This window comes from Erythrolamprus reginae, chromosome 8 (assembly GCF_031021105.1).
Source record: "Erythrolamprus reginae isolate rEryReg1 chromosome 8, rEryReg1.hap1, whole genome shotgun sequence".
NCBI classification, from domain to species: domain Eukaryota; kingdom Metazoa; phylum Chordata; class Lepidosauria; order Squamata; family Dipsadidae; genus Erythrolamprus; species Erythrolamprus reginae.
In genome coordinates, this window is record NC_091957.1 from 13,229,855 (window position 1) to 13,244,135 (window position 14,281).

Sequence of the window (14,281 nt, forward strand, 5' to 3'; positions counted from 1 at the left end):
GTGTTCTGCTGGCGTGTCTCAACCGCCCGTAATTACAGGGTAATTAGTCCAGAAAGACACACACGACACGATAGAAGGAAAACAAAAAGTCTTTATCAACAGAAAAGCAGGAAAAACTCCCTTTTTAAATGTCAAATGGATTTTTTGGTACACACAAGTAACTGAGTCTAATTCCAAAGACCAGAAAGTCCACACACAGTCTTGAACAGGGAAACGGCAAAAGCCACGATCTTGACGAAACTATGAATCAGATAAACTTCCACAAGGCTAAACCAGCACGCTGCTCTTTTTATCTGTAGCACTAATTACAGCAGCCCCACCCAACCACAGGTGGCCTCACTTATCTCCTGTAATAATCCTTCAGTTGTTCTCTCCTATGCATCACTCTACGCATGCGTGGGTCTGTCATAAGTTCTTGTTCAGAATCCAGGGATGATAAGGATGATTGATCTCCTCCTGGGCTGTCTGCCAAACTCCCCCCTTCCCTGCTACCCACGCTTCCTTCGTCAGAGGAGCCTTCATTGGGAGATTCTATCGGGAGCAAAACAGACCTGTGGCATGTGGATGTCTCCCCCACACCCACCTCCACATTCCTTGGGGCAGGAGATGGGCCAGAGCCAACCACAACAGTGGGGGGCGGGGGATAGGGGGGAAAGGTCTCTGGGCCATGCCAGGAGGGCCATGGACCGCAGCCCAACCAAATTTTCTTTCCACTGTAGGGCCCACCTGCCAGGAAGTGTTGGCACCCTGTGCGGAGGGTCCCTGCAAGAACGGGGGCCGGTGCAGAGAGACGGAGGACTACGAGAGTTTCTTGTGCGACTGCCTTCCGGGGTGGCAAGGTAGGAGGGGGTCCCATCTTTTTTTAATATATATATATAAATATGTTTATTGAATATATACATTAAAAACAGGGTACAGGGTACAGAAAAGCAAATGGAATATATATAATGTACGTTCTAGCAATTATAATTTACTTATCTAGTACGTGTAAGTGGGGAATGAGAGAAGAATGGAAGGGGGATTGGGAAAGAAGGGGAGGAGATACGAGAGGAGGAAGGATGGAAAATTAGAGGGGGTCCCATCTTGTTGGGTACAATAACAATAGCGTTTAGACTTATAACCTGCTTTGCAGGGCTTTTACAGCCCTCTCTAAGCAATTTACAGAAACAGCCTCTGGCCCCCAACGATCCCAGTCCTCATTTGACCCACCTCAACCTGGAGCTGGTCAGGATCGAACTCCTGGAACTGAGCTGCAATATTGCATGCTAACCAGGCCGGGGTTGCTACTTACCGCCGCTAGCAGTGCAATTGCATGCGTAGCTTTGGGTCACCAGCATGCATTCACACCTTAGATTTCAGCATTTATTTATTTTTTTGCTTTGCATGCGCGGAAGAAAAAAATTGCCAAAATCTCGCACATGCATGCATCCCATTGCGAGATTTTACTTCCTGCACATGCGCAGAAGCAAAATCTCTCTGGGACGCGCATATGTGCAGCCCAGCGACACAGCTGCACGAGCAGCTCCATTTTCGCTACTGGTGAGCAGTGTGGCACATACTAGGTAGCAACCCAATACTAATTCTAACCCCTGGACCACCTTCCTTCCTTCCTTCCTTCCTTCCTTCCCTCTCTCCCTCCCCTCCTTTCTCCTTCCTTCCTTCCCCTTCCTTCCTTCTTGTATCCATCCCTCCTCTATCCTTCCTCTTCCTTCCCACCCTCCCTCCCTCCCCCCTCCCTCATTTCCTCCCTCCTCACCTAGCAATAACATTTAGACTTATATACATCTTCACAACCTTCTCTAAGCCATTTATCGAGTCCTCTTATCCCCAACAATCCGGGTCCCCTTTTTACCCTCCTCGGAAAAGCTGAGTCAACCTGGAGCCTAGTGAGATTCGAACTGCCGAATTGCAGTCAGCCGGCAGTCAGCAGAAGGAGCCTGCAGTGCTGCATTCAACAAACTTATAAAGTAGCTTTTCTCAATATTGTGGCGCTAAGATACCCGGACTCTCATTCCCAGAATTCCCCGTGGCTGCCTGGGGGATTCTGGGAGTTAATCCAAACATTTTAAAATGGTTAAAGTTGAGAACATTTCTATTAAACAGCAAAGATTTTCTTTAAAAAAATAGACCACATTTAGGCTTTGCCCCAAATTGAGCCCTTCAAATTGCTCCAAATATCTGCAAGCAGGGGAGTTTCATGTCCCAGAATTCCCAGCGAGTAGCTACTACACCGCCTGGGGAATTCAGGGCATTGATGTCTACCCAACTGGGAGCCGTCTGCATTTGAACTTTAAATAATTATAAACATAGATATCTCCAATCTAACCTTGGCTCTCCCAAACCCGAATTTCATTCCCTTCCTCTTGCACTAATTCAATTTTTTAAAAATATGAGCTGCACATACATAAAGACTGCAAGTCTGACCCACTAGCTGATGCTTAATTAACAGTTTCTCAATCCTAATTGGTCTTAATTAGCATTAAAAACCTCAGAAGAGCTCTGCTAGATTTTGGTCCCATAGTAACCAGGCAGAAATTCTCAACTATGGCAAAGGTGGTCTCTTTTTCCATTTTAGCGTTTCAGGGTCAAACTAAGAATCGTGGTTACCTCTGATCCATCAAGGGGACACAATCTGAAGTTAGTTGGGGGAAAGATCAAAAGCAACATGAGAAAATATTATTTTACTGAAAGAGTAGTAGATCCTTGGAACAAACTTCCAGCAGACGTGGTAGATAAATCCACAGTAACTGAATTTAAATATGCCTGGGATAAACATATATCCATCCTAAGATAAAATACAGAAAATAGTATAAGGGCAGACTAGCTGGACCATGAGGTCTTTTTCTGCCGTCAGAGTTCTATGTTTCTATGTTTCTATCCTATCTCAGTAGGTGACTCTGGGTTTTTTAAAATAATTTTTATTGATTTAAAAATATATATACATCTACACATTTACAAAATATAAAAAGAAAAAAGAAAAAGATACAAAACAAAACAAAACAAAATATATAGAGATAATAATAATGATAGTTGATTGATTAATTAATTAAATACAATAAACAATATTGACAATGACAATAAACAAACAACAAAATATATATCATTTGTATTCTCTTGTGAGGAGGAAAAAATAAACAGTTTTTTCTGGTATCAAATTATTTTCTGGTGAAATAAACAATCGGTATTTACTGTTATTCCTTTTGGTTATCAATGTCTTTTTTGTTGTTGTTATTTCCTTAGCGCTTTCCTGCACTCTTACTTGATTAATTTAATTTCATACAAATTTTATTTTAATAAAGCACTGTATATATATCATATTTGATCTGTTATATCAAAAAAAAGAAAAAATATTGCTATTGTTATATTTTAATTTAAACTTTATTTCTTCTTTTAAACCAATCGTGAAAAGAATTCCATGTTTTATAATAATTATGGCTATAAACTCCACTGTTTAAGTTCATTCGGGCCTTAATGAATTATTTTCCACTTTGCTTTGTTTCCAGTTTGTAGTTTTAGTGTGTTTTCAGTCCTCACAGATGAATGTTATTGGGGTTTATTGCTGTACAGTGTTCCCTCAATTTTCGCGGGTTCGAACTTCGCGAAAAGTCTATACCACGGTTTTTCAAAAATATTAATTAAAAAATACTTTGCGGTTTTTTCCCCTATACCACGGTTTTTCCTGCCCAATGACGTCATATATCATCACCAAACTTTCGTCCACCTTTAATAAATATTTTTTAAAATAAACTTTAATAAAGAAACATGGTGAGTAATAATCTAAAAGGTTGCTAAGGGAATGGGAAATTGCAATTTAGGGGTTTAAAGTGTTAAGGGAAGGCTTGTAATACTGTTCAGAGCCAAAAATAGTGTATTTACTTCCGCATCTCTACTTCGCGGAAATTCGACTTTCGCGGGCGGTCTCGGAACACATCCCCCGCGAAAATCGAGGGAACATTGTATATTAATCAGTTTAGGGCCATTTTATGGATTTTTTTATTTTGCTATAATCCACATCACTCTTTCTCTCTCTTCCTCCCTTCGTTTCTCAGGGCAAACTTGTGAAGTTGACATCAACGAGTGCGTGAAGAGCCCCTGTCGGAATGGAGCCGCTTGCCAAAACACCATTGGGAGCTACCGCTGCGTGTGCAAACCTGGTTTCACAGGGGACAATTGCGAAACTGACATCGATGACTGCCAACCCAGTAAGAATCCCGATTGGGCCTGGGGAAGAAACTCCCGGTTAAGGCCTTTCCTGACTGAGCTGGGAGGGGGGGAGCAGCCAGGAGTTGGGGTTCCAAATAGTATTTATTTATTATTTTATTTTATTTCATTTCATTATTTTATTTTATTTTATTTCATTTCATTTTGTTTTATTTTATTTTATTCATTTGTTTGTTTATTTATTTATTTTGTCCAATACACAATGAGGGTTTTAGTGGGTATATATCTATATACACATAGTAAAATACATGATGAAGGTTATAGAGGAGATACTCATAGTAAAATATATCTAAGAAATAATAGAAAAGAAGATAAAGTAATAGAACATATCAATGAAATAACAGAAGAAGAGATATAGGAATAGAAGAAAGATATAGGAGATAGAAGAGAGCAATAGGCCAGGGGACGGAAAGCACTGTAGTGCACTTGTACTCGCCCCTTACTGACCTCTTAGGAATCTGGATAGGTCAACCGTAGATAATCTAAGGGTAAAGTGTTGGGGTTTTGGGGATGACACTATGGAGTCCGGTAATGAGTTCCACGCTTCGACAACTCGGTTAGTGAAGTCATATTTTTTATGAATATGAATTTAGATCAGAGTCCGAGCACGGCCTTCCTGCAAGCAACAATTTATTATCAGAGCCATGTTGGCACATCGGGGAGAAACCCAAATCAGAAGTCCCTGGAGTTTCTCCATCCACTTTAAAGTTCATCCCCTTGTTCCCACACCCACAAGTTCATCACATGGCCCACTCTGGTTCTGCCAACGTGTCTGATCCTCCCGTCAAACGTCTGGGCAGGTGCTGAAGAAAGGATGACCTTGAGCATCTAGGAGGAATTTGTTATGGCTACAACTCTACATCCCTCATGCAGTAGTCCCCTTTCAAATTCTCACGGTGCTAATAGTACATTCTACATTGTAATATGTGGCAGGCCAAAAGTCTCCAACTCAAAACGTTGGCTTCGGACTGACACTGGGCAGCCGATCGGGTGCCTTTCAAGACTGCTCCATCAATGGAGAAAACCGCCTGCCTCCCCCCCCCACTGACCCCTCCCTTATCGTCTGGGCATGCAGGAATGTCTCTGCAGGCCAGCTTCTGGGGAAAGTAGGTTTGGAGGGAAAAAAGGGGGCCGTCTCTCTTTTGCAAATGGAGTGGGAGCATCCCTTGGCTTCTTATTCCAGTGCCAAGAATTTGTTTGTTTGTTTGTTTGTTTACTTACTTACTTACTTACTTACTTACTTACTTACTTACTTACTTACTTACTTACTTACTTACTTACTTATTAGATTTGTATGCCGCCCCTCTCCGCAGACTCGGGGCGGCTCACAGCTGTGATAAAACAATATATAATAGCAAATCTAATATTAAAGTCTAAAATAATAATTTTACATTAAAAGCCTAAAAAAAACCCATTATATAAAAAGCATTTAAATTCTTGGAAAGCAAATTCCAAGCACTCTGGATGCTGGGACCCAGAGGAGAGGGCTTCACTTTCTGGGAGGGTAGAGGGGAAGTTGCTTTAAAAAAAAAATTACAAATACATATAACCAAACAGAAAACATTTAAAAACAGTGGGCATTACATGCTATTCATTAATACTTATTCATACTTATATAGCTAATATTAACAATTCATTTACGGTTTCTCTACATCCTTTCAAATGGGTCTTTCCCTCTTTCTCCCTTTTTTCTCCCCTACCCCTCGATATTTAATCTTCTATTTCTTTCTCCTTAATCATTACGTCTTTTATTTTGAACTTTTCCATATTTCCATCCAGCAGTAGAATCTATCCCAGCATTTAAAATAGTCTGAATTGTCTTTGTTTTTAGTTCATATGTTAATTTATCCATTTCAGCGCAGGCTGTTATTTTTTCAATTGCCTCTTCTTCTTTCGGTATATCATCAAGGGAAATTGTTGAAGGAGGCATGGACGGGGATATCACGTCACTCCTTGGGGGGAGCCCTCTGCTTTCCTCCGGGTGCTGCAAATGTGACACCAGTCTGCTTGCCTCCCCCCCCCCCAGATCCCTGCCACAATGGTGGCTCCTGTTCCGACGGCATCAATGGCTTCTCCTGCAACTGCCTGCCGGGATTCCAGGGCCCCGAATGCCAGGAAGACGTGGACGAGTGTGCCAGCGACCCCTGTAAGAACGGGGCCAACTGCACAGACTGCGTGAACAGCTACACCTGTACCTGTCCATCGGGCTTCAGCGGCATCCACTGCGAGCACAATACTCCAGATTGCACAGAGAGGTACGTTCATCTAGGATGGGCTTTTTAAAGGTGGGCAGACTTCCGGGAATTCCCAGCCGGCTGTGAATCCTGGGAGTTGAAGTCCACCCAGAGATTCAGGCTGAGAACTACTGATCTGGGATGTGCGGGTGGAGGAATAAGAAAAATAGATATTGAGGAAGAGATATAGGAAAGGGAGGAAGCAACAGGCCTAAAAAGGAACAGGTATAAGAAATAATAACAATTCTGGAAAGTTAAGTCATAGCTATTAAATGAGGGAGTTAAATAGAGGATTAAGTTGGTAGAGAACCCAGAAGACAAAATTAGATTTTTTTACTGGAGGTAGTCTCTTTTTTCTTTGGCATTATATACCTAGAATAAAGAGTTCTTTTTATTTTTTATGAGTGAACTCTTATAAATAACAATATTTTGGGGCAGAGTTATGGATAGGCTTAAAATTTGAAACATAACACTTGTCTGCAAATTACAAGGTGAGTTAGGAAGGAAGACACTCTGGAAAGGTTAAAGGGGGTAGACGAGGAAGTAGAGGGTGGGGAAGAGAAGGAGAGAGAGGTAGAGGAGGAGTGAAGGAGTAAGTAGGAAGGAGAAGGAGATGGAGAAAGGGAGGGGAGTGCAAGAAAGAATAAGAAGAGGGGCAGATTGGTGTTGGTTAAGAAAAGAGCAGAATAAGATGTGAGTTCCTAAACAAAGGATAAAAATGTGTCGTTACACATGCTGTTTGTAATATTGGAAGGTATATACATGCGGATTTGTTTCTGAGAAAGTAGAGAAAAATAGAAAAACTTTCTGAAGAGCCTGCAAGGTTTTTGGCTGTCATCCTTTTAAGAGCCTGTATGATAAGAAGAGGCCCTGCTAAGGCGTCTCCCTCTCTCACTACGGGTCCTTCCCTGCTGTAGTTTCTGTTTGTCTGACTTCTGCCTCTAGTACATCTAGGTATACTATATGTCCTTTTGTAGATAAAAGCACTATCTATCATGAACCTCTGTTTGCTGCTATTGTTCCTCACCTAGCAAAGCTGTGCGCGTTCTTGAAACTGTCACTCCCTTCTGTCACTCAGCTCCTGCTTCAATGGGGCGACCTGTGTGGACGGCATCAACACCTTCACCTGTCTCTGCCCACCTGGCTTCACTGGCATTTACTGTGAGCACGACATCAACGAGTGTGACTCCAGGCCCTGCTTGAATGGGGGGACTTGCCAGGACAGCTACGGGGCTTATAAATGCACCTGCCCGCAAGGGTACACAGGACTCAATTGCCAGGTAATTCTCAACTCCACTTCTTGCTCCAGGTGGACTCTTTGCTTTGGATTTTCCAGGGGGGGGGGGACAGGCAGTCCTCGTTTAGTGGTCCCAATTGGCACAGGCAACGTGGTAATTAAGGTCACTAATGCAGTGGCAAGAATAGAAATATAATGCCGTCTGGTGGGACCCAGGGGAAGAGCCTTCTCTGTGGCGGCCCCTGCCCTCTGGAATCAACTCCCCCCGGAGATTAGGATTGCCCCCACCCTCCTTGCCTTCTGCAAGATGTTAAAGACCCATTTATGCCGCCAGGCATGGGGAGACTAACCCTCCCCCCATCTTTCTGATTCTAGCATTTGAGAATGGTGTGTTTGTGTAGAATTGAATGGGATTTTATTTAGTAATTATGGGTTTTTAAATTAGTTTTAATATTGGATTTGTATCATATTGTGTTTTATTGCTATTGTGAGCAATAAGAAGGAGAAGGGCGGCATACAAATCTAAATAATAATAATAATAATAATAATAATAATAATAATAATAATAATAAAGAAGCCGAAGAACAATATCTAAAATCCGGATAATAGTATTTGGAAAGGAGGTAGCACAGATGAAAGATATATGCCAGAATAAATTTGATAAATAATTAGAAAAAATTGATTCATTTGACTAAGAATTTGGCATTTGATATTATTGTATTATATTTTAATTTGAAGTATGTAAATTGAAATCTCTGTAAGGTGTGAAAAACAATAACAAATTTATACCCCCCCAAAAAATAAAAATACATTCATCTTGAATCATAAGTGACAACACTTAGAATGAACATAAATCGTACGAGGAAACCAAATAAAACAGGATGGCTCCCACTTCCTGTCTCTGACAGTGTCCCTCACTGGTATTGCTCTCCGAGACATCGGTCCACTTCCAGTTAGCCTGCTGCAGCCCCAGCACCCATTGGGAGGGGGGGTTCTTCTGTCCCCTCACCCCATGTGCCGCCCCCTTCCCCCTCTTCTCTGCAGAGCCTGGTCAACTGGTGCGACTCGTCTCCCTGTAAGAACGGAGGGAAGTGCTGGCAGATCAGCAATCACTACCGTTGCGAGTGCCCGAGCGGCTGGACCGGCCTGTACTGCGACGTACCCAACGTCTCTTGCGAGGTGGCTGCGCAACGGCAAGGTGGGTCCTCCTCACTTTTCCCGACCTCTGTGCTGGAGGACGGGGGGACCTCCGAGGGGCGCCTCCTTCCGGGATCCTCTGAGGGGGGGTCTGCCTGATGGGACCGTTGAGCGGGGTGGTGGATGGTTGAAGAGGGCGGGGTTCCCGAGACCACAAAAGGCAAGAGACACGAAAGGCCTTGTCGGAGCTTGGGCCCGGAAACGGTGGGCGGATTGTTTTGCTCTGGTTACTCCTTCCTGCCCTGCCACACGTGTCCGATGGCCTCCCTCTTGCAGGACTGGAGGTGGCCCGCCTGTGCAGAAACTCCGGCCACTGCGTGGACAGGGGCAACACCCACTTCTGCCACTGCCAGCCTGGCTACACGGGCAGCTACTGTGAAGAACAAGTGGACGAGTGCTCCCCCAACCCTTGCCAGAACGGGGCGACCTGCACCGACTACCTGGGCGGCTATTCCTGCGAGGTAGGTTTCCCGCCTAGGAAGTGTTCTGGGCACGGGCCCCCGGAGGGAACCCCAACTCTGAAATCACTTATTTTATGATGAAATCCCACTCTTTATTCGAAATCAATCATCCATGATGAAATGCAGGGTTTAAACCAGCACAGAAGCAGTGGTTTTTATTTTCTTGCTGTTGTGAGCTGCTCCGAGTAATTGGACAGGGGTGGCATACAAATCTAAATAATAATAATAATAATAATAATAATAATAATAATAATAATAACAACAACAACAACAACAACAATAACAACAACAACAACAACAATAACAATAAACAACAACAACAACAATAATAATAATTTGACTCTTTAACCCAAAAAATGAAAAAACAATAGGAAAACACAAGAAATAGATACTTGGGTCAATTTCTACAACTGGATTAACGTCAGGGAGAGAGAGAAGAAAAACCCGAAATGAACCAAAAATAAAACAAATTTGGATACACAAAAACATCACAAACAGAGAAAAAATAATATTTTATTTATTCGTTGACTCCTTTTTAGAGATTAAATTAATTATAATTATGATAATAATAATAATACAAAATGTAATATTTAGAAAAGAAAAACTGAGATAAATAACTGTATAAATATATAGATAGAGAACATCGCTGTTACACAACACCGGGAAAATAAATTTAAAGCATAGCTGCAAACTGGCAGCCGGGGGAGGGAGGGGGGAGGAGGGGTGTATGTTTGATGTAACTAAAAACAATGATTGTACTCACACTTCTTGAACATTCTGTTATGTCAGTGTATTGTTTTATATCCTGTAAATACTCAATAAATATTATTAAAAAAATAATAATAAAAAATATAATAATAATAATAATAATAATAATAATAATAATAATAATAATACAGCTAGCTGTAATCTATGTCCAGGAAGAGCACCAAAAAACTCAGTCTTATCTGCATTCCTGAGATAAAGCCCATTCATTTACTTAAATATATGTGTTTGCTCACCGAAGCTTTCCCCAGAACAGCATACAACAAAGATTGTCTGTTTGAAGCAGAAATCATGATTTTAAAACTTAGTTTCAAGCACACCCCCAGTTTCATGTCTCTGTCATAGAATGGCGTTGATTCTCCATGCCTCATTTCCCACAGTCCTTTGCCTTTATTCTGCCTGGAAGTGACATCACACCTCAAAGAGGCTAAGGCTGTAAGTTAATACCTTTGTAACTTCTCTCGCCTTTGGAACATTCTTCTACAGCGAGGTTCAATTGCTAGAGAGGGACTTTCCACTCTCATGTCTTCCTCACTCTCTGACTGGGACCCCTCTTCCACTGTCCCATCAGCCCCCTCTAGTGGTTCCTCAGGCTCACTTCGGTCACTCTCTGCTTCATCTGGCAACCCCCCTGGCCCTGAGTATCCAGAGGGGCCTGGCTCGTCCTCCTCAGAATCTGACATGACCTGAGTTGGACAAGTAGCATTCACAACAGGAAGGAGGCAGGATAGTGGCTTTCCGTGGCCACTGGGCATTGGGTGCTGCTTTCCGGAAGGTAGGAGTTCTCCCTCAAAGATGTCTGCTTCTTCCTTTGCAGTGCGTGGCCGGCTACCACGGGAGGAACTGTTCGGAGGAGATCAAAGAATGCCTGTCCCATCCCTGCCAGAATGGCGGCACTTGCATTGATCTGCTCAACACCTACAAGTGTTCTTGTCCCCGTGGAACTCAAGGTAGGAGGCTCCAGGATGGGCAACCACTCAGAGATCTAGAGCAGGGGGTCCTCAAACTCGGCAACTTTAAGACTTTATGGACTTCAACTCCCAGAATTCTCCAGCCAGCTGTGCTGAATTCTGGGAGTTGCAGTCTACCGGTCTTAAAAGTTGACGAGGTTGAAGACCTCTCATCCAGAGCCCTGCTCAGCTTACAAATAGGTTCCTGCAGGATTGGGTCAAAACAGTCCAGCCTCGGCCACTTGGTTGGCCAACCCCATCTTTTTTGACTCAGCCCCTTTGGAAACCAGCTCGGTTTGGATTCTATCTCTGGGTTCTGCTTTTTTGCAGATTGGAAGGGAGGGGGGCTAAGAGGGAGGGGAGGGGGCTTCAGTTTCCAGTTTGGGTTCTGCATCCCTGATTTGGGAGAGGTTGAGGTCTGTCTCCCTCTGGTGGTGAGAGTTGGTCATGCACCTTATCAAAATTGAATAACTTATTTGTCCAAGATGGTATGAGGGGGTCGGATTAGACTTTCAAGGTGCCTTCTCACCCCATGGTTTCCTCCATTGGGCTTCCAATAATGCATAAACGCGGGGGGGGGGGTATTATGAGATTGTAGCCCAGAGTAGAATGGAATAATATAGTACAGCAGCTGATACAAAGATAGGCAGGGTTGGACTTAATTTATATACGGATGAGAGACTACAAGGAGATCCCAGGGATTGTAGGCATTATAATAGCATCTCAGAAGAAGGCAATGGGAATCCTGTTAATGTATGAGCAGAGTAATCCTTGTTTACCAAGGTTGTGCACACACCGAACACGTTTGGATTGAGATTAGTTGTGAACCACTCAGCCACACACAGATATAGTAACTGAAATTAAAGTTTACTTTGAGAAATGACATATTCAGATAAACAGTCTAAAGTCATACACATAATAATTCAGAATAACAATCCAAATATTACCAAGTACGTAGTCTTTCTTACCGGTTGTCTGTCATAATCAGTAAAGAAAGGTATCAAGCTTAAACACATTTTAGCTGCAATACATAACTACAATACAGAGACGTTGCAGACCAAACCAAACAGTGAGTAGCCAGAGAAACAGAGAGGATGACTCAGAGAAATAAGCTGTAAACTCTCTCTTGTGGCAGTCTGCAACACTGCCAATATATGGCCAACCCAACAGTTATGGAAAGAGTCCATAAACAAATGTGCTTCTCTATTGCCATCGAATTAGACATATACAATACAAATCTAATATTACAAAGTTAAAAACCCATAATTTAAAAAACATGCACACAAACATACCATGCATAAACTATATAGGCCTGGGGAAGATGTCTCAGTTCCCCCATGCCTGATGGCAGAGGTGGGTTTTAAGAAGTTTATGAAAGGCAAAGAGGGTGGGGGCAATCCTAATCTCCGGGGGAGCTGGTTGCAGAGAGTCGGGGCCGCCACAGAGAAGGCTCTTCCCCTGGGTCCCGCCAGACGACATTGTTTACTCGACGGGACCCGGAAAAGGCCAACTTTGTGGGACCTGACTGGTCGCTGGGATTTGTGCGGCAGAAGGCGGTCCCGGAGATATTCTGGTCCGGTGCCATGAAGGGCTTTATAGGTCATAACCAACACTTTGGATTGTGACCGGAAACTGATCGGCAACCAATGCAGACTGCGGAGTGTTGGTGTAACATGGGCATACCTGGGTAAGCCCATTATTGCTCTCGCAGCTGCATTCTGCACGATCTGGAGTTTCCTAACACTCTTCAAAGGTAGCCTCATGTAGAGAGCGTTACAGTAGTCGAATCTCGAGGGGTTGAGGGCATGAGTGACTGTGAGAAGTGACTCCCGGTCCAATTTCCCAACCTCACCGGCTTAAAGACTTCATCTCCCAGAATTCTCCTGGCTGGAGTATTCTGGAAGTTGAAGCCCACCCACCCAAAGTGGCTGAGCTGGAGAAAGGCTACATTCCCTAAGCTCCCCCCAAATAGGGGGGAGCTGAGAGTTGGTTTTATGGGGTGACTGGTCAGCCCCGGAAACGAAGCAGGGCCTGAATAAATGGGGAGGGTCCTGGCTGATCCCGTGAACTGACTGGCTCCCCCCCTGCTGCCCAGGCGTCCACTGCGAGATCAACATCGACGACTGCAGCCCCGCCACAGACCCCCAGAACCTGACCCCCAAGTGCTTCAACCAGGGGACGTGTGTGGACAAGGTGGGCGGCTACAGCTGCATCTGCCTGCCGGGCTTCGTTGGGGAGCGCTGCGAGGGGGACGTCAACGAGTGCCTCTCGAACCCCTGCGACCAGCGGGGCACCCAGAACTGCGTGCAGAGGGTCAACGATTACAAGTGCGAATGCCGCCCGGGATACACAGGTGAGGGCCAAGGGGGGGTCTCAGGTGAGGTTGAACCAAAAAAGGTTTAGACAGACGAGCAGCATCCTCCCTCCCTCCCTCCCTTCCTTCCTTTTCTCCTTTCTCTTTCCTTACCCTTCCCTCCTTCCTTCCTCCCTCCCTCCCTCCCTTCCTTGTTTCCTTCCTTTTCTCCTTTCTCTTTCCTTGCCCTTCCCTCCTTCTTTCCTTCCTTCTCTCCCTCCCTCCTTCTTTCCTTCCTTCCTTTTCTCCTTTCTCTTTCCTTGCCCTTCCTTCCTTCCTTTTCTCCTTTCTCTTTCCTTGCCCTTCCTTCCTTCCTTTTCTCCCTCCCTCCTTCTTTCCTTCCTTCCTTCCTTCCTTTTCTCCTTTCTCTTTCCTTGCCCTTCCTTCCTTCCTTTTCTCCCTCCCTCCTTCTTTCCTTCCTTCCTTCCTTTTCTCCTTTCTCTTTCCTTGCCCTTCCTTCCTTCCTTTTCTCCCTCCCTCCTTCTTTTCCCCCTTCCCTCCCCCTCCCCTCCCTGAAGGCAGCTTCCACCAGTTCTTTGTTGCAGAGGAAGTTCATGGTGGTCATTAACCAGCAGAACTAGTTTCCAATCTTTCCACGTCACCATTCCCAACCAAGCAGTGGCCCCCAAGGGAAGTTGAGGCAGGCCCGCTTTTCTTCTGGAACGCCAGAGGAGAGAGCGTAGACTTCCGAATTCAATCTGAAGCCCCCTCCTCTCTTTTTTGGGGGGGCCTCTCCTTGCAGGACGGCGCTGTGAAGCAGTCTTCAATGGCTGCCAGAACAGACCCTGCCGCAACGGGGGGACCTGCGCCGTGGCCAGCAACACGAAACACGGCTACATCTGCAAGTGTCCTCCGGTAGGTAG

General features: G+C 44.3%; 1 protein-coding gene across 1 annotated transcript in view; it reads left to right on the forward strand.

Annotated features, from left to right (window-relative positions):
* The window catches only part of NOTCH1 (notch receptor 1), a 125,421-nt gene that overhangs the window by 91,410 nt on the left and 19,730 nt on the right, over nucleotides 1-14,281 (forward strand). The window contains exons 16-24 of the mRNA XM_070758900.1: nucleotides 720-839; nucleotides 4,050-4,202; nucleotides 6,248-6,476; nucleotides 7,534-7,735; nucleotides 8,737-8,890; nucleotides 9,166-9,350; nucleotides 10,933-11,065; nucleotides 13,161-13,418; nucleotides 14,161-14,273. Coding sequence (XP_070615001.1) covers nucleotides 720-839; nucleotides 4,050-4,202; nucleotides 6,248-6,476; nucleotides 7,534-7,735; nucleotides 8,737-8,890; nucleotides 9,166-9,350; nucleotides 10,933-11,065; nucleotides 13,161-13,418; nucleotides 14,161-14,273 — 1,547 coding nt within the window. The remainder of the gene's footprint in view (nucleotides 1-719; nucleotides 840-4,049; nucleotides 4,203-6,247; nucleotides 6,477-7,533; nucleotides 7,736-8,736; nucleotides 8,891-9,165; nucleotides 9,351-10,932; nucleotides 11,066-13,160; nucleotides 13,419-14,160; nucleotides 14,274-14,281) is intronic.